The 26519-nt window shown below is 46.5% G+C and overlaps 2 protein-coding genes across 4 annotated transcripts in view; one reads left to right on the top strand and one right to left on the bottom strand.

The window, feature by feature from the left end:
- The window catches only part of LOC309364463 (uncharacterized protein), a 31526-nt gene extending 23326 nt beyond the window's left edge, over positions 1-8200 (bottom strand). Inside the window, exon 1 of one of the 3 annotated variants that reach the window (XM_081901793.1) lies at positions 8011-8200. Coding sequence is in view for 2 of the 3 variants with exons in the window: in XM_081901790.1 (XP_081757916.1) it covers positions 7793-7957 (165 nt within the window). In the remaining variant the exon portion in view is untranslated. Of the gene's footprint in view, positions 1-4573; positions 4696-7792; positions 7987-8010 lie in introns of those variants that run through there. The other 2 variants (XM_081901790.1, XM_081901791.1) reach the window with 2 other exon arrangements.
- Positions 8201-9283: 1083 nt separating this feature from the next.
- On the top strand, positions 9284-15858 carry LOC309364605 (uncharacterized protein). The gene is made up of 4 exons (XM_081902258.1): positions 9284-9416; positions 11968-12707; positions 13305-13431; positions 14792-15858. The coding sequence occupies exons 1-4, from the start codon at positions 9350-9352 to the stop codon at positions 15718-15720; spliced, it is 1863 nt and encodes a 620-aa protein (XP_081758384.1). The 5' UTR covers positions 9284-9349; the 3' UTR covers positions 15721-15858.
- Positions 15859-26519: the final 10661 nt, after the last annotated feature.

The following is a 26519-nucleotide window of genomic DNA, read 5'->3' as shown; positions in this document are numbered from 1 at the left end:
CTAGCATCATAGGAGCAAACTCTTAGGGGCCGAGGCCCCGTCCCCCCCACAATAAAATATTTGAGGGGGCCGCCCCCCAAGTTGATGGTAATTGCTATTCAAATGTTGTCTGTGTACTGCATCTTGCAATCAATTATGTGGGGTGAAGCTTACATGCCCCACAAAGTGCTTTTTTTTTTAAGGAAAAAAGGTTCCAGTACTCACCGTGAACTTGTTACAGTAAATTACACTTTTAATATTTGTGGGGGAAAGGTGCCGGTACTGCATACCCTTGAATACACCCAGAAAAAAGAACTGCCCCCAAATATCTGGCAGTGGGGGGCATGCCCTGGGAGGTGTCCCTTGGATTCTGCTACTAATTAATACTACTAGTACTACTACCACCAATAATAGTCAGTGCTTTTTTCTAAAAAAATGTTTAGGGGTACTCTCATTTTGACTCAAGAAAATCACCATTTTATAGTTCAAATTGGGAAAAATAAATGCAGAAAATGGACAAAAGTACAAAGATTCACAAAATGTTTAGGCATACCCCTGTGTCCCCCCAGGAAAAAAAAAGCAGTGATAATAATGTGTTAGTCCCTACTATGAGGCATCATGCCTATGTTGGATAAAAGAATGGGTAAAATTGGCAAATACGGAGCTGCTCGACTTAGAGGGCTTCGATAACAGATGCGGTTGGCACGCGTATTTATGGAAGAACAAAAGGAAAGTGCACAAGGGGTTTGCAAATCACATTTTTAGAGGGCCGCTAATCAAAGTCTGGGAAAGGTATCAAAATCTGTTAGAGCCGAAAACACCACATTGGCTTTCACCTCTCGAAGTAATGAGTATAAAAACCATAAATATGAGAAGCAATTGGGCAACTTATGATCAGCTACTAACTAAGGTTGAAGGGAAATGGAAGCTAAAACCGTATGAGCAAATAAAGGAACATGTTTACGATTGGCTACATCACCATCAGGTGAATCAGATGTTTAGTAAAGATATCAAAGAAAGAGGTTATGCTGATAAAGACTCAAAATTCCAGACAGAAATAATAAATAATAAAGTGAAAATTATATCTAAGACATACAGGATGTTGTTGGACTGGAATTTAGGCGATGAGGAAGTAAAATCGGTGATGACCCACTGGTCAAGGGATATAGGTCATAGTATACAGTTTGAGGATTGGGAGAAACTTTGGAGGGAGGGGGTAAACTTTACGGCGTGTACTTCGATAAGGGAAAATGTCATGAAGATGTTTTATAGGTGGTACTTGACACCCATGAAATTATCAAAAATGTATAAGGTGGATAATAAGTGTTGGAGATGTAAAGACATAGAGGGCTCCTTCTACCATATGTGGTGGGAGTGCAGAAGGGTGAAACAATTTTGGGAGAAAGTACACACTGAATTGAAGAAGATATTAAAGTACACATTCATAAAGAAACCAGAAATCTTCCTTCTAGGGATATTAGGACAAGAGATAAAAAAGGAAGACCGCAGATTGGTATACTATGCGGTTACGGCAGCAAGGGTAGTATTAGCTCAGAGGTGGAAACTACGGGAAACTCCAACGGTGGAGGAGTGGAGATCTAAATTGTCGGATTACGCAGAGTTGGATAGATTAACAGGAAAAGTAAGATACATAAGACACCAAGTGTTCACCAAAGATTGGGAAAAGTATGTAGATTATCTGGAATGTATTAGTGAAGGACAAATAACGCTAAAGGGATTTAGAGACGCACTGTGAAAGACTAAGAGTTATTGTACAAAGCAAACAGGAATTAGGAATCGGCATAATGACAATATAAGTAATGAAATGTGTAACCTTATTTATTGCTTCGAATGATTTACGGACAGGCTGAAGGAAGTCCCGCAAAAGATGACTATGTTATATGGATGATATGGAAATGATAATTGTTGTTTATTATTTTTAATTTTTCTTTTCTGTGTATTTTTTCCCTTTTTTTGTATTTGTGTGTTACTTTGTATGCTTTTTGGAAATAATCAATAAAAAAGAATGATTAAAAAATAATAATAATAATAATGTGTTAGTCCCTAAATTGCTATAAGGCTGTGTTGTTTTGCTGGGAGTCAGCTAAAGGGAACAACAAGTAGCAGGTGATAGGAATAGCCAGGGGTGTTATTAGGGCACAGCTCAAGGGGCAGTGAGCCCCAGGTATTTTACACTGGGAGCCGAATCTCCTGCCCCTTGCTCCTTTATTATTTAACCATATGGGGGCACTGGATATGGGCATTTTTTTTCTTTAAGTCTTTCATTGTCCAATCTTAAGTACTCTTTGCCAGTTTGCAATTTTCTTTTAAAGCCTTCATGAAAATTCAACAGTGTTTTAGTGCAAATGTCTAACATACACCTTTTTGTGTGTGCAAGTTTGCCAAATATACCAAAGCTATTTCCCCTTCCATAATGCAATTGTGTGCATCATTTTCGCCAGCATATGCAGGTATATGCACGCTTTATCCCAGTGCATGCATTTTTGCACACACTACTTGACAAAAGAACTGCTCTGCAAAATTCAGCGAAGTGTGGGTTTCAAACAACAGCCCTGTACTTCAGTTCATGCATTCTTTCAGAAAGTGAAAAATTGTTTCAGAAACATAAAGTGGTAGAGTCTGAAGGGACCCTGAGGGTGATCTAGTCCAATGCTCTGCCATGCAGAAATCTCAACACCCATGATAGATTCCCATCCAACCTCTGCTTAAAAACCTCCAAGAAAGGAGAGTTCACAACCTCCAGAGGGAGTCTGTTCCATGGATTAACAGCTCTCAACATCAGAAAGTTCTTCTTGATGGTTAGTTGGAATCTCCTTTCTTGTAACTTGAAGCCAATGGTTTGAATCCTACCTCCTGAGCAGGAGAAAACAAGATTGCTCCATCTTCCACGTGACAGCCCTCTATCTGTCTCATCTTTCCCAGGCTAAACATTCTGTGTTTTTCGTTCTATAGGACGCACCGGACCATAAGAGGGGGAGAACAGGGAAATTTTTTTTTCTTGTTCTCCCCCTCTAAAACAAGGTGCATTCAATGTGCGTTCAAGAGCAGGTCGGGGAACAGCGCAAAGCCCCCCGAGCTTGTGGGGCTGGCGGTGGGGGGAAGCGTTGCTTTCCCCCACCGCCAGCCTCAAAGATCCCTGAAGCCTTTGGAGCGGAGCGCAGCTGCACTCCAAAGGCTTGAGGCTTCGGGGACATCCTTTGTAGCCTCCACAGGGCAGCAGGGTGAATGCACCCCGCTGCCCTGCGGAGGCTTTGCGCAGCCATCCCGAAGCTAGAACAGCTTTGGGCTTGCAGGCTGCTATCCGCAAGCCTTGGGAGCCCAGCGGGAAGTCGGTGCGCACCGACCCCTCTCGCTCTCCAGGCTTCGGCGAAAGCCTGCATTCGCTCCATAGGACGCACACACATTTCCCCTTCATTTTTGGAGGGGGAAAAGTGCGTCCTATAGAGCAAAAAATATGGTACCCAACTTCCTCAACTGTTCCTCATAAGGCTTGGTTTCCAGACCCTTGATCATCTTGGTCACCCTCCTCTGCACATATTCCAACCAGTCAGTATTCTTCTTAAATTATGGCACCCAGAACTGGAAACAGTACTCCAAATGTGGTCTGACCAAGGTAGAATAGAACAGTACTATGACTTCCCTTGATTGGGACACTATACTTCTGTGGATGCAGCCTGGAATAGTGTTAGCTTTTTCTGCTGCTGCATCACAAAGTGGACTCATGTTAAGCTGGTGGTCTACTCAGACCCTTAGATCCTTTTCACATGTACTACTGTTAAGCCAAATGTCCTCCATTTTATATTTGTGCATCTGGTTCTTCCTGCCTAAGTTCAGAACTTAGTCCCTATGGAAATTCATTTTGTTAGTTTGGACCCAGTTCTGTAATCTGTTATAGTCGGACCAGAATCCAGGAAACAACTCTCTCCCAGTTCTACCCAGACATGCCTGGAAACATCTGCAGGCAAGGGAAATGCTCCACCATTGAACTACATCCCTTCCTCAAGTTTTTAAGATACCCAGAAATGCCCCTGGGATGAGCCACTGCCAATGTAGAATATTCTGGCCCACACAGACCATGTGTCTGACCTGGTATTAAGGGAGTTCTTAATTTTCACGGCAGTGAGATGTGCCACTCCTGCTGAATTCAGCTCTCTCCTACCGCAGAAGTAATAAAAAAATTAAAGAGCAACATGGTAAGAATTCACAAACATCCCACATCTAGAACACCCACGTAAGATGCTGCAGGGCCGATTCGACAGAGGTTGTTCCCAGCTTAGTCCCAATCCCCAGGGGGAAAGGATCTCTCTTTAAATGCAGCGTATGCATTGATATATAAGTTCAGGCATCCCTTCTCTCAGCTTCTGAGCCCAAGAAGCACTGGTTGTGTTTATTTCCCTCTTTCTTGTTACCAGACTGTGCCAGAAAGCGATTTCCTGCCTCTTTAGTTATTTATGGGATTTTTCCACAGCACTTTTCGACTTGCCTGCCCAAATCCGCTTTTCCTGCCCCCAATTTGTCTTTTCCTCCCCATCGTTTTTTTCTCCTCCTCCTCTCCACCCATCATCCCAGGTACCTTCAATTCACTGCTCTGAGACATCTTTCTCCAGCCGCTTGCAAAGATAATTCAAAATCCCAGTTGGCAAAGGCAGCAGACAGGAAGTGGCATTCATGAATGCAATCCCATTCTTCCCTCCCTTCCCTCCCAAACCTCCTCCCTCTCTAGCAATTGCAGCTCAGTGGATTTAACCCTCAAAGAGCTGCAGAAGAGCGCCTCTAGTCTGGGAATCTGGAAGACAAGTTCTGAACATCTTCCCAGGGAATTCTTATTGGGTTTTATTTATTGCTCATCCAACTGAAAGCAGACCCAGGGAAATTGTCATGCCAAACCAGCTCAGTCCCATTAATTGCAATGGAACTTGGTTAGATGCTGCCCATTGATTAATTGGAATGTACTTCCCGATCTTCCTCCCAAAGGTGGCAAAAGCATCAGTGATAAAGCAGTACAATTAAAAAATGAGAGAAGAACGTCGATAAAACATTGAAAACCAAATTCAAAAAGTATAAACAGTGTCGCCTCCTCACGTGGCTACGGCAAGCACATCAGAAAGGCTGTTCACCGTACAGAAGTGGTAGGGGAACTTTTTTAATCTGAGGGCTGCATTCCCTTCTGGGGAAGGAAGGGTCACACAGAATCACATAATTGTAGAGTTGGAAGGACCTACGAGTGTCATCTAGTCCAACCTCCTGCAATGCAATGCAGGTATCTTTTTGCCGAACGTGGCGCTTGAACCCACAACTCTGAGATTAGGTCTCCTGCTCTAAGGACAGAGCTATCCAGTTAAACATGCCAGTGGAGGGTGGAGCCAGAGGCCAAAAAATAATAATTCCCCACCCCCTCCATGCAGGGAAGATGCACCGTCCCTTTGATCATGTCAGCTGCATGGTTGCATTCTGATATCGCATTCCCAACATTTCCCCTATTTTCTCTCCATCAAGAACCTCCATAAACTTCCTCCTGGAGCCCAGACAAATTACATCCAGAGCACAAAGAGATTTGTGTGCAGCAGCAAAGCCACAGGTTCTGGGAGTCAGATATTTGGCAGGAAAGTTTGGAGGAGGAAGCATTGGAAGTGTGTTTTGTGATGCTTTAACTGTCCTATTAAGCCGGGAGGTGGATATCTTAAATGAGTAGCATTTCATGGTCAATTACATATGAACGTTCAAATAGTGTTTGCAGTGGTCTAAATGTCATATTTTGTAAAGTTGAAAGAATAAAATTTATCGCTCCCCCCTTGCAAAAGAACAGCAAGGCCCATATCTTTCAGATGCAGTTTCGGGACGGAGCCTCAGTCCAAGAACATAAAAAGAGCATTGCTGGAGGAGGCCCATGGCCCATCTAGGTCAGTATCCTGTTCTCACAGTTGCCAAACAGATGCATCAAAGGGAAGCTGACAGTTCGAGATGGAAACCTCCTTTTCTGTGGTCTCCATCACCTGGTATATATTGCCTTCAACAGCAGAGGTAAAGCATAATCATCGTGACTCATGGGCGTAGCCATAATTTATTTTGGGGGGGCAGGACTTTTTTGGGGGGCAGAACCAAGCTGTGATGCGATTGGTCAGTTTGTTAAGTATTTTTATTTATTTACTGGAGGAGCAGCTGACCCCCCTCCCCGCTAGGCCCATGCTGTGGCAGGCCAGCAGCTATGGAAAGTAGAAAGCCTTATCCCCCATGAATTTATCTAATCGTTTACACCAGTACAGGTTGGTGATCATCCATAGCAGCTCAGGGGAGCGAATTCTGTAGTTAAACTCTGCACTGGGTGAAAAAGTACTTTCATCTGCCTGAGCCTTCCAGCATTCAGCTTCGTTGGATGTTCCGGAGTTCTAGAACTGAGAGGGAGAAAATATTCTCTCTGCATAACTTTATACACCTCCATCCTGCACCTCCCTTTCCTTTTTCTCTAAACTAAAAACTTCCCAGCAGTGTTCCAGCTCATCTCTGCTTACGTTCTGCTAGAGATGCAATAGGGATAATGCTTCTTTAAAACGTATGTTTTTTCATTGTCCTATATTGAAATAATTTTGGCAGAAGGTAACTGAAATCATAAACAAAACTGTACGGAACAACCCTACATTTACAGAGCAAAATATGCTCTTGAATTATATACCAAGCACATGGAACCTTACAAAAGGACAATAGGAGTGGACTCTCCGTGCCCTCACCACAGCAAAAAGACTGACACAGTGGTACCTTGTGTTACGGATGAGATCTGTTCCGGAGACCGTCTGTAACATGAAATGCCCTCAGCTCGAAGTACTGCGTCTGCACAGGCGCACAGTGTGATTTGGCGCTTCTGCGCATAGCGTGATTTAGCGCTTCTGCGCATGTGTGAGTGGCAAAACCCGGAAGTAACCCATTCCGGTGCTTCCGGGTTGCCGCGGGACGTAACGCAAAAAGACGCAACATGAAGCAGACACAACACGAGATATGACTGTACTGATGAATTGAAAAAATAAAAATGCAGCTCCCTTCTACAATTGGACTGAAGACTTACACACAAACTCACAACAACACAACAACAACTTGCATATAAACACAGACTTGCCATGAACAAATTCAATGATACAGTGGTACCTCGGGTTACATACGCTTCAGGTTACATACGCTTCAGGTTACAGCCTCCGCTAACCCAGAAATAGTGCTTCAGGTTAAGAACTTTGCTTCAGGGTGAGAACGGAAATCATGCCCTGGCAGCGCAGCGGCAGCAGGAGACCCCATTAGCTAAAGTGGTGCTTCAGGTTAAGAACAGTTTCAGGTTAAGTACAGACCTCCGGAACGAATTAAGTACTTAACCAGAGGTACCACTATATTTGAAATCCGTTCTTACATATACTGTAATAGGTTAAGATCTGGTGAAGAACAATAACAACCTTGCAAAAATATATAGTTTTGGGTTTTCCCCTCCCCCTTTATTTTCCCTTCTACATAGGTTGTTTCTCTTTCTCCTTTTCTCTTCTTTATTTACGTCTCACCATGTTTAGTGCACGTATAATTATGTACTATTTGAAATTTCAATAATTTTTTTTTTAAAAAAAGGGGAAAGGAAAACACAACACACACACACAAAACAACCAAAAACTTCCCAGCTGTGTTCCAGCTCAACTCTACTTACGTTCTGAAGCTTGCAAGCGAAAGATTAAAGCAACAACCCTGCCCTGATTTTTTGTTGTTGTTGCTGTTCTTTCCTCCCCGCTCCCCGCAGCATCTGGCCTACAGGGGTACACTGCACCTGAAGGTGGAGGTTCTGTTTTCCGCAAGAGCCCGCGGTGGGGTATGTGGCCCAGCGAAGATCAGCTAACAAGCTCTCCCTCTGATCTGGCTGGCAGGCGTGGGAAAGGAAGGCGGGGAGAGCGGTGTGCATCTTGTTTACTCCTTGCTTCGGATTCCCCTCCATCCGCCGCTTCGCCTCCGATCGCCCCCTTCTCCCAAAGCCCCGACTTAACTTACCGCTCCCAAAAGGCGCTGACTCCTTTGCAGCCGCTGCAAAATTGCAAAAATAAAAATAAAAATTCCAAACTTCGGAACGACCCAAAAGGATCCTCAACCGAGGGGGCGGGACAGGAAGAGGAATTGTATGGAACTTTTTAAAAAAACAATCATAACAACAATAATATTAATAAGGTCTCCGCTTTGGCTGCGCCTTCTCTAGGCAGGAGAGCTCGGTGCTTTTAACCCATTAAGCTTGATGTACGGAAAGTTCCACGCCCCCTCCCCCGCCGCCGGAATCCTGGGAGTTGTAGTTTGTTAAGGATGCTGGGAGTTGTAGTTCTGTGAGGTTCGAACTGCAGTTCCCAGGATTTTTTGGGGGGGGGTGTGCTTTAAATGTATGGGTTCTCAGTGCAGGGTGCTTTTCAATGAAGTGATAAATAAATTTTATCAGAAATAAAATAACAAAATAAACACACGGTGTATACGCAGCCTTGGGCTCATGGTGGTATCAGAGTGGGTATGCATGATCCTGCCTTCAATACTGTTTGCACCTGCAGAGAATAGAATTGTAGAGTTGGAAGGGACACCAAAGGGTCATCTAGTCCAACCCCCTAAAATTTTGTCCAATGTGGGGCTTGAACCCGCAACCCTGAGATTAAGAGTCTCATGCTCTACCAACTGAGCTATCCCAGTCATGTTAATAAAAACATGGTTAAGCTGTTGTGCCAGGTCCAAATGATCACATTAAGCAAATTATAAAGGATGTCTTGCGAACCATGGTTTTGCCATTACATATGAATCAGACCACCTTGGCAGATTTAAAAGTCCAGCGGTTTTTCGCCCCACACTTTGAGGTTACAGAACTGCTGGGAAATGTCCATTTCCCTGCCACTGTGAGGTCAATAGTTCCAAATCTGTCTCAGCAGCTGCAGCCCGTGGAAAAGCAGCCTGGGCTTTATTGTGCATGCACGAGCATGAGCATGAATGCGCTGTTAAGAGAGACAAGAATGAACCATTCCCCTTCTCCCTGAGATTTAACTATTAAAGTCCCAGAGAAAGGGCTAAACCTCGCAATTCTAGCAATTCCACGTGGACATTTTAAGTAGGCAGCCTGCAACAGGACAAAACGCAGGGCATCAAATTGCCAGAGCGGGGAGTGGCCACCCAGGGACTCACGTGCAACTTCTGCTCCCATTAATGTTTTAGGATGCCTGACTGTTTTATGTGCCTTTGCCCTGAAGGAGTTAAACACAGAGAGCTGTGCCGGCTAGAGGAGCATGCAAACTTGTGACCTAAGCTGAGGCACCTTCCTGATCCACCACCTTCCTTCTTCCCTCCAGGGGTTTTTGCCTCTTGGATGGAGCCATTGGGGGCTGCAGATCTCTTGCCAGAGGTTGCAACAATGACCAAGGTTCAAGGAGTGGGTGAGTTAACCCCCCCAGAGGCGCTGGACAGAAAGAAGGAGAAAAAACAATTAAGAGGGAGATACCAGAGAAATCAGGAACCGTGGGGAAAAGCTGCAGAGGGCGATGTTCCCAGATTTCCCTTTTACCTTCGCCAGCATGCCTTCTGCCTTCTGCCAGGGGCTCGATGTGCAGCAGTCAGCTTGCAACTGCATTTATCTCCCTTGCTGCAGAAAGCTGATTCTTGAATGGCAGGCTGCTGTTAAAGGCACAGGAGCAGGCCAAGCTGGTTTCCCACAGGTCAGTTGGCAGCCAGGGTTGCCAACTTATCCAGAGGGGAACCAAGACAGGCCTGCTCCTCTGCCTTTGACAGAGGCAGGTGGCAGAAATCAAAACAGCGAAGCTTTGTGGCATGAAGGCGCCGGCGAGCGTCATTGCATGCCATTTAAAAGCACATGAGCGGAGGTGCCTGGAAAGTTGGCAACCTTAAGTGTAGCAGTAACTGCACATTATGATAGCATGTTTTGAGCACACAAAGTGCTTCATGCACACCTTACCTCGACGATCCTTGCAGCTCGGAAGATGGCTGTTTCACACACACCCATTTTGGGTGTTAAAATAAGGTTCTCCACTGCATTCCCACTTCACACATGAATGGGACAGGATTGTGCGGAAACACCAGGGTCAGTTCTGGGGGTTGCTGACTGTCTTGCGTTGGCAACTCTGCTGTGGTTATTGCATGGTATTAAAAAGAATCATAGAGTAGGAAGGGACCTTGAGGATCATCTAGTCCAACCCCCTGCAATGCAGGAATGAAGAACCTTTACCACTGAGCTATGACCTTGGTAGAGCATGAGACTCTTAATCTCAGAGTCGTGCGTTTGAGCCCCATGTTGGGTGAAAGATCCCTGCATTGCATGACCCTCACATGACCCTTGTGGTCCTTTCCATCTCTACTTATGATTCCATGACCCTTTCCACTAGACCAGGCATGTCCAAAGTCCGTTTCGGGGGCCTAATCCGGCCCGCCGGTCAGTTTAATCCAGTCCCCATGGCAATTTATTTCCTGGGGTAAAATCCTAAAAAAACCCTCAACAACTTCAATCCTAAAAAAAGCTGAATCCTAAAAAAAGTCAACAACTTTGGTTGGCCCTCACGGCCCTTCACTTCATCAAATCTGGCCCTCTTTGAAAAAAGTTTGGACACAACTGCCCTAGACTGTGAGAGTAAAGAAGTGAATCTTTACGAGCGAGACAGCCTTACAGATATCAGGAGCCTAAATGAGGCTTACTTCTGAACAGAACTTCAATTTCTCTATTTATTAGTTATATCCCACAGCTTCCTCCTAAAGTGCCCAGGGTGGAAAACACGTCAGTACCAAAACAATACAATCAAAACTTCTATAAATGGTTAAAAGCAGCCTTTAAAAAAAAGTTAAGAACTAAAAGCAATCGCCAACTCTCAAAACTAATATTTTCAGCCGTCAAATGACTGGGTAAAGAGGAACACTTTTCACCTAAAAGTTAATAATGAAGGAGAATGGTGCACCTCAGTAGGGAGGACATTCCACAAATGGGAAGCCACTGCTAAGAAGGCCCTGTCACCTGAGTCACTGCCAACCAGACAGTTCCCAGTGGTCTCCCCTGCAGTTCCACCAAGATCTCCCCTGCAGATCGTAGGGAGATGTGAAGGATTGTGTTGCAGTGATTGCACCCTTCCTCCCTGGAAGATTCAGGATGGAGGAAAGCACTTTTTCCTGCTTAATTAAACTATGGCACTTGCTCCCACAGGAGGCAGTGATGGGCAGCCACCTAGATGGCATTAAAGGAGGATTAGAAAATAATCTTGAATTAGCTAAATTAACGGAGATAATTAGAAGAGAGCCAACCCAAAGGTATAAAAATGAATGGGGCATTTATAAAGAATATTTAATTAAACATCGTCCACAAGTGAAAACCTGGACATGTTTTGACTAAACTCCCCAAGCTGCAAATTAGACCAAGAATACACGAGACCAAACAAAAGAAAGAAATTGAGATAAGGAATACTGAAGCAGTGATAAGAAGAAGAAGAAGAAGAAGAAGAAGAAGAAGAAGAAGAAGAAGAAGAAGAAGAAGAAGAAGAAGAAGAAGGATGAATCCACAATGAGGAGGTTGGAAGTCATATGGAGAAATTAAGAATTTGTGAATTAAGAAAAAAACTTAAACAATAGAAGTGTCTTTTAGGAATTTAAGGATTTGTATATATTGGTTTATTTGGAAATTTGTTGTTTCTTTTGTGTTTTATTTGGAATGTATAATGTTTGCCGTGTGGGAAAATCAATAAAAAAAAGAGGATTAGGCAAATTCCCTGAGAAAAGGGCTCTCGATGGCTACTGAATCCCAGTTGCTGGAAACTGCAGAATGGCAGAAGGCTCTTTGGCTCAAATTCTGCTTGCAGGTTTTCCACAGACATCTGGTTGGCCAGTGTGGGAACAGGATGCTGGACTAGATGGGCCACTGGCCGGATCCAGCCAACTCTTCTTATGTTCTTAATGCTTTGCCCTTGATCAAGAACTGAATTTCCTTTTCAGCCCAGGAACTCCAGCCAGAAATAAAAATGGAGGAGCAGGACCCAGCAGAACTGGGATCCTGGGAGAAGCTGGAGGCAGGCGAAAGGGAGCCTCAGGTTGTCCAAGTTGGGACCATCAAGGGGTTCCTGACCGGCGAAGGCCCAGCACAAGTGAAGCAGGAGCCAGACGAAGGTTTGCAGCAGCGTTGGGAAAACCAGCAGCAGGAGTTCCTGAAGACGGTGGAATCCCCTTGCTCAGGATGGAAGCACCTCAGGCTACCTGAGCCCATCTCTGAGGCAGACACAAAGGAGTTCCAGGCCTCCTTCAAGGAAATAGCTGGGGCCAGCCAGTGGCCGAAAGCAGACTGGGCAACTGCAACCGTGCTGGGCCTCCGGGGTGCTCAGAAACCGAGCAGAGGGCTGGATTCTTCAGGGAAAGGGAAGGACAAGACAGCGAGCAAAGACGCCGCCGACTCAGAGACACAACGCCAGTGCTTCCGGCGCTTCTGCTATGAGGAGGCTGAGGGGCCCCGGGACGTTTGCAAGCAGCTGTGGAAGCTTTGCCACCAATGGCTGAAGCCAGAGAAACGCTCCAAGGACCAGATCCTGGAAGTGCTGATTCTGGAGCAGTTCCTGAGCATCTTGCCTCTGGAAATGCAGAGCTGGGTCGGCGAACAAGGCCCGGAGACCTGCAGCGAGGCAGTCGTCCTGGCAGAAGATTTCCTCCTGAAGCTGCAAGAGTCGGAAGAGTGGGAAGGAAAGGTGAGTGTCTTAGCCTGTGGGAAACCCTGAGAGAACCCAGAAAATAGGGCAGGGATGCCGTCTATTGGCGTGAGGGGCAGAGAAATGTTTTATGTAGTTTTTATGTAGTTTTATGTAGTTTTATGTAGTTTTTATGTAGTTTTATGTAGTTTTGTGGTAGTTTTATGTAGTTTTTCAATTTCATTGTTCCGCAAGGGACAATGACAATAAAGGTATCGTATCGTATTGTATCGTATCGAAATGGATGCGGCAATTCCTCAAGCTCTGGGTTTTTTAAAAATAAAATCATCTAGTTTGGCCCCAAGATAGATGGGATGGCCACATGTGTTTGCTTACGTCCAGTGTGAGGAACCTTCGGCCCTCCAGATGTGGATGAACTACAGCTGCCATTGTCCCTGTACATGTGCGAGAGAATATACATAGAAGCCTGAAACAACCTTAATAACATTGCAAAATATATTCCAAATCTGTCACTGTAAATTATCATTCTTTTACTTTTCTGCACCACAATGTCCTATCAACATCCTTGTCATTAAACCATCTGCACCGATACTGTTAACCTCATTATCATTTGTTATCGTCCACTTTTTTTTTCAGGAGTCAGGGTTGTCAATAAGCTCATTTGTCAGCAGCCCTAATTCAGAACAGGACTCCTGGGCCCCCGGGAAGATGCAGCTGTCCATGGAAGCCAAGCAGGAGGGTGATGGAGAATCCCATTTCTTCGGTAAGAATTCACAAGACTTTTAATTGCTAGTTGTTAAAACACAAATAAAAATGCTGTGTCCTACAATGGGGTTAGAACAAAACCATCACAGAATCATAGAATTGTAGGGTTGGAAGGAGCTCAAAGGGTCATCTTTGAGAGGTGCTTTTTTGCAGTCAATAATAGTAATAAATATAATAATAATAATAATAATACATCTATACCCCACCCATCTGGCTGGGTTGCCCAAGCCGCTCTTGGCAGCTTCCAAGACATAAAAACGAAATAAAACATCAAACATTAATTGTAAAAATCTGATCCAATATAAAAGTCACAACAACTTTAAAACAAACACCTTATATCAAACAAAGCAACATTCAACAATCCATCAGAATCTAATATAGTGGTACCTCTGATTATGAACGCTTCTGGGTTATGCGTCGGGTTATGAGCTCCGCTAAAACGGAAGTAGTTCTCCTGGTTGCGCCCTTTGCCCTGGGATGTGAGCGGAAATCGTGCGCCAGAGGCGTGTGTGCAGCAGGAAGCACCATTAGTGAAAGCACGTCTCAGGTTAAGAATGGTTTTGGGTTATGAAGGGACCTCCAGAATGGATTCAGTTCGTAACCGGAGGTACCGCTGTAGCAAACAGTAAAATTAAACTTCAGCAAATAATAATTAAACAGTTCAACCACAGGTCAAGCGGTGTATAAATTTTATGAAATAAATATGAAATGAATAAACAAATATGGTTGAACCCCCTGCAATGCAGGAATCATTTTAAACCTCTGTTTAAAAACCTCAAAGGTGAGTCCACCCTCTTCCACTGTTGAACAGCTCTTACTCTCAGAAAGTTCTTCCCAGTGTTTAGCCAGAATCTCCTTTCCTGTGATTTGAAGCCATTGGTTCTGGTCCTTCCCTCCAGAGCAGAAGGAAACAAGCCTCCTCCCTCTTCCATGTGACAGCCCTTGAGATATCTGAAGATGGCTATCTTATCCCCTCTCAGCCTCCTCTTCTCCAGTCTAAAAATACCCAGCTTCTTTAACTGTCCCGTTTAATGTTTGTTTCCAGACTCTTGATCATCTTGGTTGCCCTCCTCTGCACAAAAGAGGCTACCCCGTTCTGGGGTCCCATTCGCATCCTAAAGCGAACGCAACCCACGTCTGTGCATGCGCAGATCACGATTCACGCTTCCACGCAAGGACGTGACATCATTTTGACCGTCTGCGCATGCGCGAGTGGCGAAACCTGGAAGTAACGCGTTCCGTTACTTCCAGGTCACCGCGGAGCGCAACCCAAAAGCGCTCAACCTGAAGCAAATTCAACCTGAGGTATGACTACTTATTGTGCCATGATTTTCCTCTCCCCCCCCCCCCCTTTGAAGGTGATGGGCAAGAACAGGAGAATGAAGAGGAGACATTCCAGCTGGAAAGACCTGAGCAGACAGACCTCTGTGGAATATCCCTGGAAAGAGCCAAAGGGGATTTCTTCCAGGGGCTTGACATGGGGCTGATGCCAGGAAGTCCCCTGGCGCCGGGAGGTCCTTGGGAAAACCATCCTGGGAAGGCAGCCAAACAGGCTTATCATTACGATGAAGTGGGTGCCGGCTTAGATGAAAGTCCCTTCCAGGTGGAGATCATCAAGTTGAAGATAAAGAAAGAGCAGTCCGAGGACAGGAGCTTCAGCCAGGCGGTGCAAATGGCCGAGAAGCCATACAAATGCTTGTATTGCGGGAAGACTTCTAACTGCAAGGCCAACCTGGTCGTGCACGAGAGGACCCACACTGGAGAAAAGCCGTACACGTGCCTGGACTGCGGCAAGAGCTTCAACCGGAAGTCCACGCTGGTGAGGCACAAGAGAATGCACACGGGAGAGAAGCCCTACGAGTGCGCACAGTGCGGGAGGCGCTTCAGCATCCGCTGCAACCTCATCAATCACGAGAGAATCCACACGGGCGAAAAGCCGTACAGCTGCTCCGACTGCGGGCAGAGCTTCAGCCGGAGACTGCAGCTCGTCATCCACCGGAGGACCCACACGGGCGAGACCCCCTATAGGTGCGCCCAGTGTGGGAAGTGCTTCACTCGGCGCTCATCCTTACTGACACACGAGAGGATCCACACGGGAGAGAAACCGAACACGTGCACGGATTGCGGGAAAAGCTTCATTCAGAAAGGGTACCTTCTGATACACAGGAGAATCCACACAGGAGAGAGACCCTATCAATGTTCGTCGTGCGAGCAGAGGTTTCTTAATCGAAGTGATCTGCGTAGACATGAGAAAATCCACGTGGGAGCCAATCCCCCTGGATGTTAAGAGTTGTCAGAGAGGATGAGGCATTCAGCTGCCGAAAGGCAATGTGATTTCCTCAAAGTACAAATGCAGAATTTAATTTTTTAAAAGAATGTTTCCCTTAAAAATAAAGAAAACCATAGAACTGTCATGTAAAAATTAGCAACGAGGGTGTGGTCATCTTTAACGGGATGCTGGAAATGGTTGATGTACGAAATCTGAAACTTCACATTATAAAAGGTTCCTTGCGAGGGCGGGGAAGCGTCTTCATCCCAAGGGCCGCATTTCATTGTGCACAACCTTCCAAGGGCCGCATGTCCATGGTGGGCAGGGTCAGAAGCAATGGATGTAATTCTTACCTTTGTGCTGTAGGCCAGTGGTTTTCAACCAGGGTGCTGTAGCACCTGCGGTGCCTTGAATGATGGTCAGGGGTGCTGCTGGCAACACTGGCCTCTGTCCCTCTCTTCTTTCCCTCCTCTGATGCCCTCTCTTGTCTCTGCTTCCCAAAGGCTCGCACAGCTGTTTATTGCAACAGCCCTGGCTATAATTGAAATTGAAATACTTTATTGTCACTTGTACAACTTGTATACAGTAAGATTACATGAGCAACCCCCCACTCAGCTCTCTTAGTCTTAATTCCCCTCGTTTACTGACACCCACCCACCAAACCCGAAAGTCAGTTGACCTGTTGTTATCTTTTCATTCAGCAGCCTAACAGCCCACAGATAGAAGCTGTTCTTTACCCTGTTGGTGCGACTAATCATGCTTCTATATCTTCTGCCCAAGGGCAGGAGATCAAGAAAGTGCCAGCCAGGGTGTGAATCATCCCTGAGAATTTTCCTCACTCCCCTGAGGCAACATGCTTCCGCAATGTCATCCAGTGGATTCACGGGCCAACTCCACAAGTTCCATAAGTTCCACAAGGGAATGGTGTCTCTGAGAGGCACCTCTCTTTGGGGCAGGGGAGAAGCTCAGCGACCAGGGACAGACAGCAGCAGCTTCCCAGAGGACTTCCAAGGAGAGGAGAGGAGGGGAGGCTGAGGGAACAATCCACAAGGGAGGGTGTTCAAAAAAGGGTGAGAGGCTGCCAGCTCTGCAGACAAGGGGTGACATAACTGGGCTCCTGAACCCCACATATGTTGTTGGCCCCCTCCCAAATCTCATTTGGCTCAGCCAGTATGGCCATTGGCCAGGGATGATGTCATTTGTAGTCCAGCAACACATGGAGAGCTACAGGCTTCCCATCTTTGTCACAGAGTCAGAGGTTACAAACATACCATGTAGTCAAAGTACTATGATACCACTTGAAACAATCATCTCTTCCCTCAAAGAATTCTGGGACATGTAGCTTGTTTGCTGAGAGCTACGCGGAGTGGTTTAACAATTGAGCCAAAATTCCTCAGATACCAGGAACCTGTGGCCCTCTATATTTTTTATTTTATTTTACTGCTAGTCCCACCATGCCTGACCATCATACTGGTTCCTGCTGATGGGAGTTGGAGTCCAACAACACTGGACTACAGGTTCCTCCACTCCTGGAATTATGCAAAAACACCCATCCAAAAAAAAGGTCTATAGCATTAAAATCTGCATTACTATCTGAGGTCACATTGTAGTGGAGATTTTAATGAGCGTTCCACTAATGGTATTAACCCAAGATGGAACCCAGCACTTACTGCTTTTAAGTTTTTGAGATGAGTCAGAAAGGTAAAGGACAATATTTACTCTGTGCCCTTAATTTACTTTTTCTTTAGCTTCTATACCAGGGGAAAGAGGCCTGTGGCCCTCCAGATGTTTTTGGGCTCAAACTTCCATCGTTCCTGACGCATTGGCCATGCTCTCTGAGGCTGATCATGGACATCTATTCATTCTCATTTATTTTTTAACCTCCTGCCCTCCTTTCTGTGTGTTTTGTTGAAACATGACAGAAACTATTGTAAGAAGTTTAAATATATATATATATATATATATATATATTTTTTAAAAAACCCACACTTTTTTGGGGGGGAAAGATATATCTCTTCTATCCCGGAATGTCCCACATTTCCTTATGATGCCCCTATTTTCATCAGAGAAATGTTGCAGTCAGTGATAACTAGAGCCTCAATATATACTAAATAGGCACACCTTTAACCTTTTACAGTAGAAGATTGATGAGAATTGCTGAGATGGTTGTATTAATTCTTGTGATGGAACAGGGGTCCATTTGCAACCGATAATTGATTGTGGAAGGTATGTGAGGGAGGTAATGGAGGGGGGATGTTGAGCGGCGTTATTTCTCTGTGTAAAACAACTACTGTAATTAAAAAGCCTCAAAATAGAGAAAATAAAGCATCCTCTGAATGAGAATCAAGCCCTGGTCTTGGCAGTGAGGGCACCTAACCACTAGACCACCAGGAAGAATGGCAAAATAGAGGCCTCCTTTAACCAAATTTATTTCTGAATCCCTCAATGTGACCTATAGAACATGAACCACAACAAAGCTGTTGCTCCTTCTCCCTGGCAAAAAGATTCCCTGACCGGGAATCGAACCCGGGCCGTGGCGGTGAAAGCGCCAAATCCTGACCACTAGACCATCAGGGACAGATGGTGAAGGTGCTTCTCATCCCTCCCTTCCTTCAGCTGATGAGCCTTATTCTTTTTTCAAAGTGTAATTTGCTCTGCTCAAGCACAGGGGCTTACCTCGGCCTTCACTCATACCCTCTCACACCTGAAGCAACAATCCTGTCCCTACATTCACAAGACTGACACCCAGAGCCTCCCGCTGAACCTTTTGCTCAGAGAGCGGAGGACTACACACCCTTTGCAAAATACAAAAACAAACAAACAAAGAGAACTGCAAGCTGCCTTCTCTGAGGCTTGAACTCAGGACCTTCAGATTATGAGACTGACGCGCTGCCTACTGCGCTAAGAAGGCTACATAGAAATATCCCTGGGCACATTTTCTGTAGAAACCCAGCCCAAGTATGACTACAAGGCAGTGATGCTGCAAGAAATCAACTCTGTTACAGCACCTGAACACTAGACCACCAGGGTTTTCTTCATGCCATCATCTGAGATTCCAAATTTCATTACTCCATTTCAGCTTCTCATAAATGAAAGTATTTGTAAAGGGAAGGTTGAGAGGGACACATTGCTCCAAAATCCTTGGGGGCTATTCAAAATGGCAATAATAAAAAAACTCGGCTGGAATGTGTACCCCAAATCAGAAAAGGTACTGCCAAGTCCTAGGGGATGCCAGTGTGGTTGATGAGCAGAGTCAAGGAAGCTCTTAGGGTCAAGGAGGCTTCTTACAGAAAATGGAAGCCTGGCCCAATTGAAGGGAACAAAAAGGGAAACAAACTTTGGCAAAAGAAATGCAAGCTGGCAAGAAGGGATGCACAGCAAGAATCTGAGGGCAAAATTTACACGTTTCTATTGTGTGAGAGAAGATCTGGGGAACTGCCTGACACTTTCCTGTAGGCCTCCTTCTCTGAGTAGAAAGCAGATCTTTGCTAGCTGCATCAGTGGTGTAGAGGCATCATACAAGGTTCCCAACCTTGTGACCTGGGTTCGAGTCCCGGCTGGTGCAATCCTTCCCCTGCTTTTTATTTGTTTATTCCATTTCAATCTGTATTTCTTCCCAAAAGAGACATTCGCCTCACATGTGCAAGGTCCGCAGTCAGAAACTAGGAGGAATATGTCCCTTTCTTCCTATGACCGTATTTCTACCATATTACCACAGCAATACAATAAAACAAAACATAAGGGCTTCAGTCAAGAACCTCAACATTTTCAGTTGAGGGATTATCCACACTTCCTTTTGTGCCTCAGCTTCCCCCCCAGGAAAACCCGCTCTTTAGCACTCAGTCGGAAGGAACGGCAATTCCGGTTTTCCTCAGATTGACATTTGTTCCAAGCTATTGCCCTTGGAACAGAGTGGGGCAAAGGGAAAACTACTCAGACCTGTGCTTTCTAGACAAAGCACAAGCGGTGTGGACCTCAGACTAGGAAATATATTTAACCAAACGGCTTTTTAAATAGACAAGTTTTTCCTTAGTTCCTTAAATCAATTTTCTGTAAAGGAATCTGTTTGCCAGACAGGAGCTGTTTATGTTGAAAAGGCATTTGCAGAGGGACTGGGCCTCCACAGAGTTTTCTGCCTAGCCTAGCAAGCAAAGTTTTTTTTGTTCCCTATCTATCTCCGGGGAGGTGAAGATCTTATTGAAGTGGGATCTTACGCTCAAGCTTGGGGAAATTGCACAATAAAGGCGTGTTTTCAGCTGGGGGAAGAAGCAAAGACACAGAGGAGGGCACAGTTTCTGTAGTGTAGTGGTTATCACGTTCGCCTCACACGCGAAAGGTCCCCGGTTCGAAACCGGGCAGAAACATACCTGTTATTTTTGTAGGATATTTTTCCTCAGAATCATGCTCACAGCAGCAAATAGCACTAATGCAAGGAAATTGTTTTAAAATACTGCAAAACAGCAATAAAATATCGCTGAAGCAGGGAGAACTGTTGCTCCCCTGGATGAACTATAACCCCCAGATTCCCACTTTCCTTTTTTAAAAAAGAGTCAGTTGCATTTGTACAAGCTGAGACATGAAGTCAAAGCAATGGGCTCCATTTTTATCAATTCTGGTGTAAGAGAAACTTGCTTGCTCCTTCCTTTGAAACTTTTAACTTTGCACCCCGTTGGAAAATCCGTGGGTGCCCCTGCTGCCACTGACAGAGGGCGCATGGCAAGGGTGTCTCATGATGATGTTGGGACCAGGGCTGCCCTAAGCCCCTGTCCTACCTGAGGGTGGGGCCTTCCGGAACAGATTGAGGGAGAGGAAATGGAAATCCTGCTGTGGCAGCAGAATGACAACAGCACTTCCTTCAGTACAACTCATTGCATTTTGAAACATGTTACACAGGTGTAACAGAGGAGGGGATCGTGACAGGGATGTCATAGTCCCTTGTTTTACTGTCCAGAACAGCGTGGCCTTGAGATACTCAAAACAATATTTGCATTAGAAATGAATCTTCTAGAATCTTCCAGCACTTTCCAGTTTCCGCCCTCAGACTTTAGTCATGACAGAGGGAGCCAGACGAGGACCTGTCAGAGGCCAGGGTCCTCACCCCCACTCAGTCAGGAAGTTCACAGCTTGACTTGGGCCACTCATACTCCCTCAGCTAACCCAACTCACACGAGTTGTTGTGAGGATAAAACGATGAAGTGCAGGGAAAAGAGGCAAACCAAAACATATACACTGGGCTGAATTCAATGACCCCATTCTGCTAGTGCAGAGCTTTCCAAACTGTGTCGGCTGGAAAGGGGTTAGTTTAACCTCCGGTTTGCTAGTACAGTGGTACCTCAGGTTAAGAACTTAATTCGTTCTGGAGGTCTGTACTTAACATGAAACTGTTATTAACCTGAAGCACCACTTTAGCTAATGGGGCCTCCTGCTGCCACTGCTGCACAATTTCTGTTCTCATCCTGAAGCAAAGTTCTTAACCCGAGGTAATATTTCTGGGTTAGTGGAGTCTGTAACCTGAAGCGTATGTAACCCGAGGTACCACTGTAAAACTGAATTGCTGCCGTGTCGCGAAATGCCGTGTGTCTAAAAAGTGTGTCGCCAACATGAAGTTTGGAAAGCTCTGTGCTACTGGAAAACCGCCCTATCCCATCTCCCCCAAATACACCCTGGAGTGTTAAGAGAGCCACCAGATCAGTGTTCGGGAGGGGGAGAAGTGATATTGTTCCGCAGGGGAAGCAGAAATTCTTACACTGACAGAACAATCTCTGTAGCTGTACACTGAATTGCACCCACCGCCTCAGGTTCTTTGGAGTGTGGTCGAGGAGGGTTATCCATTTGTTCGGTCCTTCTTTTTATTTTGCATTTTGTCTTCTTATCTTGTATTTTTATGATGTGAACTACCCCGAGATAAAGGACGGCATGCAAATTTAATGCATAAATAAAATTTGAAGGGAATGTGGAACAGAAATGAAACCTTAGATCAAACCACCATGACCTTTCATAATTATTCGTTTTTTACATATTTGTATATGTAAATTCGTATTTACATATTTTTATCCCACCTTCTGAGTAGAAAAAAAGGTTTTGTAGAAAGGCAGAAACTCCATCATGAATACATATTAAAACAATACTGTGATGGGACGATGAGCTGCTTGTGCGTGAAATGCAAGTCCCTCAGAGTTTGATCAGGTTTTCAAACCTCTGCCTGTGACGGAGCCCCTCCAGCATGGCTGCGTCAATCACTAGTAGAATCCGAAAGTGGCTGCTTTCGGAATCGTTTCCAACATAAAAGCTCTTTAACGGAAACACGTCGTCTGGCCTCTCGGCGTGACAGTTTCCGGCGAGGTGTGGGTGTCCCTATAGGAGGTCCTGAGACCTCCCCACTGTTTTCGCTGGAAGCGTCTCTGAGCCATCCCTCCGACTCACTTTCCCTTGGAGTTCTTGCTCGCCCTCTACTGGTTCCCTCTTCCGCTGCTACTCCTCTCTCAACCTCAGTGAGCCTTTGCGCCTCCGGCGCTTTAGATGGCAGTTCCCTGACATCCACCTCCCCTCCAGGGCCCCCTTCACCCCCTCCCGTCTCCTCCCCTACTGGCGGTGAGGAGGTAAAACCCCTGAAAGAACCTCCTTCGTCTTCCGACGTCGCGAACACTTCCCTCCACTTGTTGCTGTTCCTACTCTCTCGGTAATCTTCGTCATCGGAGTCCACTCCCTCTTCCAACTCCGACTCCGCGAACCCTTCCATTTCCTCTTCCTCATCGGTGGTGCCGAAATACTCCCTCCTAAACCTTGCTATCGGCTGAGGTTTCCTCGGGAACCTTTGGTGGAACGTTTCTGTTAAAACCTCGTCATTGACTTCCTCTGCATTCACCCAGGTGTTTTCTGACTCCGGTTCCCCTTCCCACGCCACCAAATACTCCACCTGATTTCCCTTCCACCTGGAATCGAGGATTTCCGCTACATGGTTGCGGCGTTCCCTCTCTTCCAAGGCTGGTCCCCTGACGTACTCCCCTTCACGTCCCCCCCTGTATGGTGACAGTAACGACCTGTGGAACACTGGGTGCAATTTCATGTGGTTGGGTAATCGGAGTTTGAAAGCTACCGGGTTGACCTGCTGAATGACCTCAAAGGGTCCCAATCTTCTGGGCCTCAATTTCTTACAACCCCCTTTGAACGGCAACCCTTGGGTTGACAACCACACTTGATCCCCCACCCTTATGGTTTCACCTTCCCTTCTGTTCTTGTCTGCCTGCTTCTTATATTGTGCCTTAGCCCTTTCTAAGTTGAGCTGGAGCTGATGATGGATCGCTTCCATCTCTTCTACAAAATGTTCAGCCGCTGGGACGCTCCATCTCTCCCCTCCTTCCCCTGGAAATGCCCTGGGGTGACACCCGTAATTAGCCAAAAAGGGACTCATCCCTGTGGACACATTCTCCGCATTATTGTAGGCAAATTCTGCCAACGCCAACTTTTCGACCCAATCGTTCTCTCTGTCATTGACATAACACCTCAGATATTGTTGAAGAATGCCATTTGCTCTTTCCGCCTGCCCGTTGGTTTCAGGGTGCCGGGCAGTTGAAAAATTGACTTCCACGTGCAGCAAGCTCATGAACTTCCTCCAGAACCTGGAAGTAAATTGTTTGCTGCGATCTGAGATCACCCTCAAGGGAGCCCCGTGCAACCTAAAGATGTGTTCTACAAACAACTTCGCTGTTTCTTCCGCTGTGACTGCATGTGAGCATGCTACAAAGTGGCACATCTTAGTTAACAGGTCTACTACTACCATGATGGCTGTTTTCCCCTTGGACTTTGGCAGATCCGTCATAAAATCTATTGATATCGCTTCCCAAGGCCGTTCTGGTGTGGGTAATGGTTCTAATAACCCTGCCGGCGCCCTTCTTTCCCCTTTGGCTCGCTGACATTGGTCACACCCTCTTACATACTCCCTTACATCTTCCCTCACCTTAGGCCACCAAAATTCCCTGGTAACCAACCACATGGTCTTGTGTTGTCCAAAATGTCCCGCCGTGGGGCTATCATGCAACTGCTTGAGTACTCTCCCCCTCAATTCACCTTCGGGTATATACAGTGCCCCTTTGTAATACAATGCCCCATTTCTTTCCTCAAAACCTCCGGGGCTCTCGCCCTCCCCCCTGAGACCTCTGAGCTTATCCTGGGCATATTCATCATTTTCCGTTTCCTCTACCAGTTCTCGTTGCCCCACCAGCGCCGCCCCACACACCCAGCGGTCCTCAGGGATGACATGTCTCTCTTCGATCACCCCCTCCCCTTCCCAATACTCTGGTTTGCGTGAGAGCGCGTCCGCCCTGACGTTTTCTGGGCCTGGCACATAACAAATTTCAAAGTTGAATTTGGAGAATTCCTGTGCCCATCTCACTTGTCGTTGGTTGAGCACTCGAGCTGTTCTCCAATACTCTAAATTCTTGTGGTCGGTGCACACTTGCACCTTGTGTTGTGCCCCAATTAATAAATGTCTCCACCTCCGGAATGCTTCGTGAATGGCAAGTAGTTCCCTGTCATACACCGTGTAATTCCTCTCGGATTTATTCAGCTTCCGCGAGAAGAAGGCACACGGTCTCCACTCCGACGCACTCCTCCCCGGTTGAAGAAGGACCGCCCCTACCGCCCGGTCGGATGCATCGGTTTCCACTCTCATGGGTTTTCGTAAATCCACATGCAGAAGTTGTTCTTCCGAGGCGAAAGCCCTTTTCAGTTCTTCAAAGGCTCGATCCGCCTCTACCGTCCAAACAAACTTCTTCTTGCTGCTGAGGCAGTCGGTGATGGGCGCCGTCAAGTGGGCAAAGTTCTTGATGAACTTCCGATAAAAGTTCCCAAACCCCAAGAATCTTTGCACGTCCTTCTTGGTCTTCGGTGTCTTCCATTCCAGTACCGCTTGGACCTTGCCTGGATCCATGGCCAATCCCTTGTCTGACAAGCGGTACCCCAGGAATTCCACCTCCTTGGTATGAAACTGGCACTTCTCCAGTTTCACCCACAGCTGGTTGGCTTGCAGCCTGCCCAACACTTCTCGAACGTCCCTCACATGCTGTTCCTCATCTTCCGAATACACCAACACGTCGTCTAAAAAGGCCACACAATTCTTGTAGAGCAAAGGTCCCAGAACGTGGTTTATAAAAGCTTGAAAACACGCGGAGCCCCCTTGTAGACCGAAGGGCATAACGAGGTATTCAAAGGCTCCCAAAGGGGTAAACATGGTGGTCTTCCATTCATCTCCCTTCCTTATGCGTATCAGATTGTACGCCCCCCGCAGGTCCAGCTTTGTAAAAATCTTTCCCTTCCTTACTCTGGTCAAAATGTCATCAATTCGGGGCATAGGGAAAGCCAGGGGCTCCGACACTGCATTGAGGGCCCTAAAGTCACACACCAGTCTCGGTTTGTCTGTGTTCTTTTTGTCCACAAAAAACACTGGGCTGCCCCCCACCGCCCGGGACTCTCTGATGAAACCTCGCTTCAGGTTTTTGTCAATGAACTCCCTCAGCTCCTGCATCTCCCTGTCTGACATGGCGTACAGCTTGCCTACTGGGAGTTGGGCCCCAGGGAGTAGGTTGATTTGACAGTCAAAGGGTCTATGCGGTGGCAGTTTGTCTGCTTCCCTTTCGCTGAATACGTTGCTCAGATCTGCGTATTGCGGGGCACCTTCCCTTTGTCCATTACTTCCATCCCGGCTAGGGTGACTCTGTCTCCTCCCGAAACCTTCCCCTCCTTGCAGTGTTCTAGGCAATGCGCTGACCCAAAGGAGACCACCCTCTGATGCCAGCCCACTAGCGGATCGTGTAGCGCCAGCCAGCTCATCCCCAAAATGATGGGCGCTCCTCCCAGGATGGCCACATTAAACGCTATCTGTTCGGTGTGCCTTGCCACCCTCATTATCATCGGGACAGTCTGTTGGCTAACTTCTCCCCCCAACAGCTCTCTGCCGTCAATCGTAGTCACCTGCAAGGGGTTACTTAAAGGGATGGTCTGTATCTGGTGCTCAGCTGCAAACTCCTTACTCATGAAATTACAGGAGCTGCCTGAATCCAAAAGCGCCTTGATCTTTAGTGGGTGTCCGTTTGGCAGTTCTAGTAACACCTCTATCACTAAAGCGGGTCTGGGAGGTTCCGGCATGGGCACTTTCACTGCTCTTTGGCCTGGCTGCTGTGCCCCGACGGTGGCAGCCAGGCGTTGGCTTTTACTTGCTCCTTGCCTTCCTCTTCCTTTCCCCCAACAGCTCCTGCCATCCCTTGCCATTCCTTTCTTTGTGGGCAGACTCTGGCAAAGTGCCCTGGCTGTTGGCAGAGATAACATCTCTTGGCGCTCCTTCCCTCCTTCTTCCGCCCTTCACTGGGATTTGAAACTGCGCGCGCCCGCGCTGTTCCAACTTCCATCGGCTCTGCCGGCGGGAAAGGTGGCTCTGGAATGTCTGGAATGCGGAACTCCCTCCAACGGTCTCCTTTCCCTTCCCGCTTTTCCAAAGCCCTCGCCTCCTGGCGCGCTCCTATGCACAGCGCAGATTTGGTTAACTGATCCATAGACTCCGCCCTGGGCCCCCGGGAAAGCTCATCTTTGACGGTTGAAGAAAGCCCCTCTTCGAAAAGCATTTGGATGGGCTCCGCCGATAGGTCCCACCCCAATTTATGAATCAGCATAGTAAACTCAGTCCAGTACTCACGGACAGATCTGCTTCCTTGCTGGCAAGCCATTAACTGCCTTCGCACCACCCCCTGCTCAATATCGCTGGAAAACATCAGGTCCATGGCACGAAAAAACTTCCTCGTGTCCTTTAGGATCTCATTATTCGC

The sequence above is a fragment of the Podarcis melisellensis genome (assembly GCF_964234715.1).
Source record: "Podarcis melisellensis genome assembly, chromosome: 2".
Classification (NCBI taxonomy): Eukaryota; Metazoa; Chordata; class Lepidosauria; order Squamata; family Lacertidae; genus Podarcis; species Podarcis melisellensis.
Note: the sequence above shows the minus strand (reverse complement) of the source record. Positions and strands in the feature narration are given on the sequence as shown.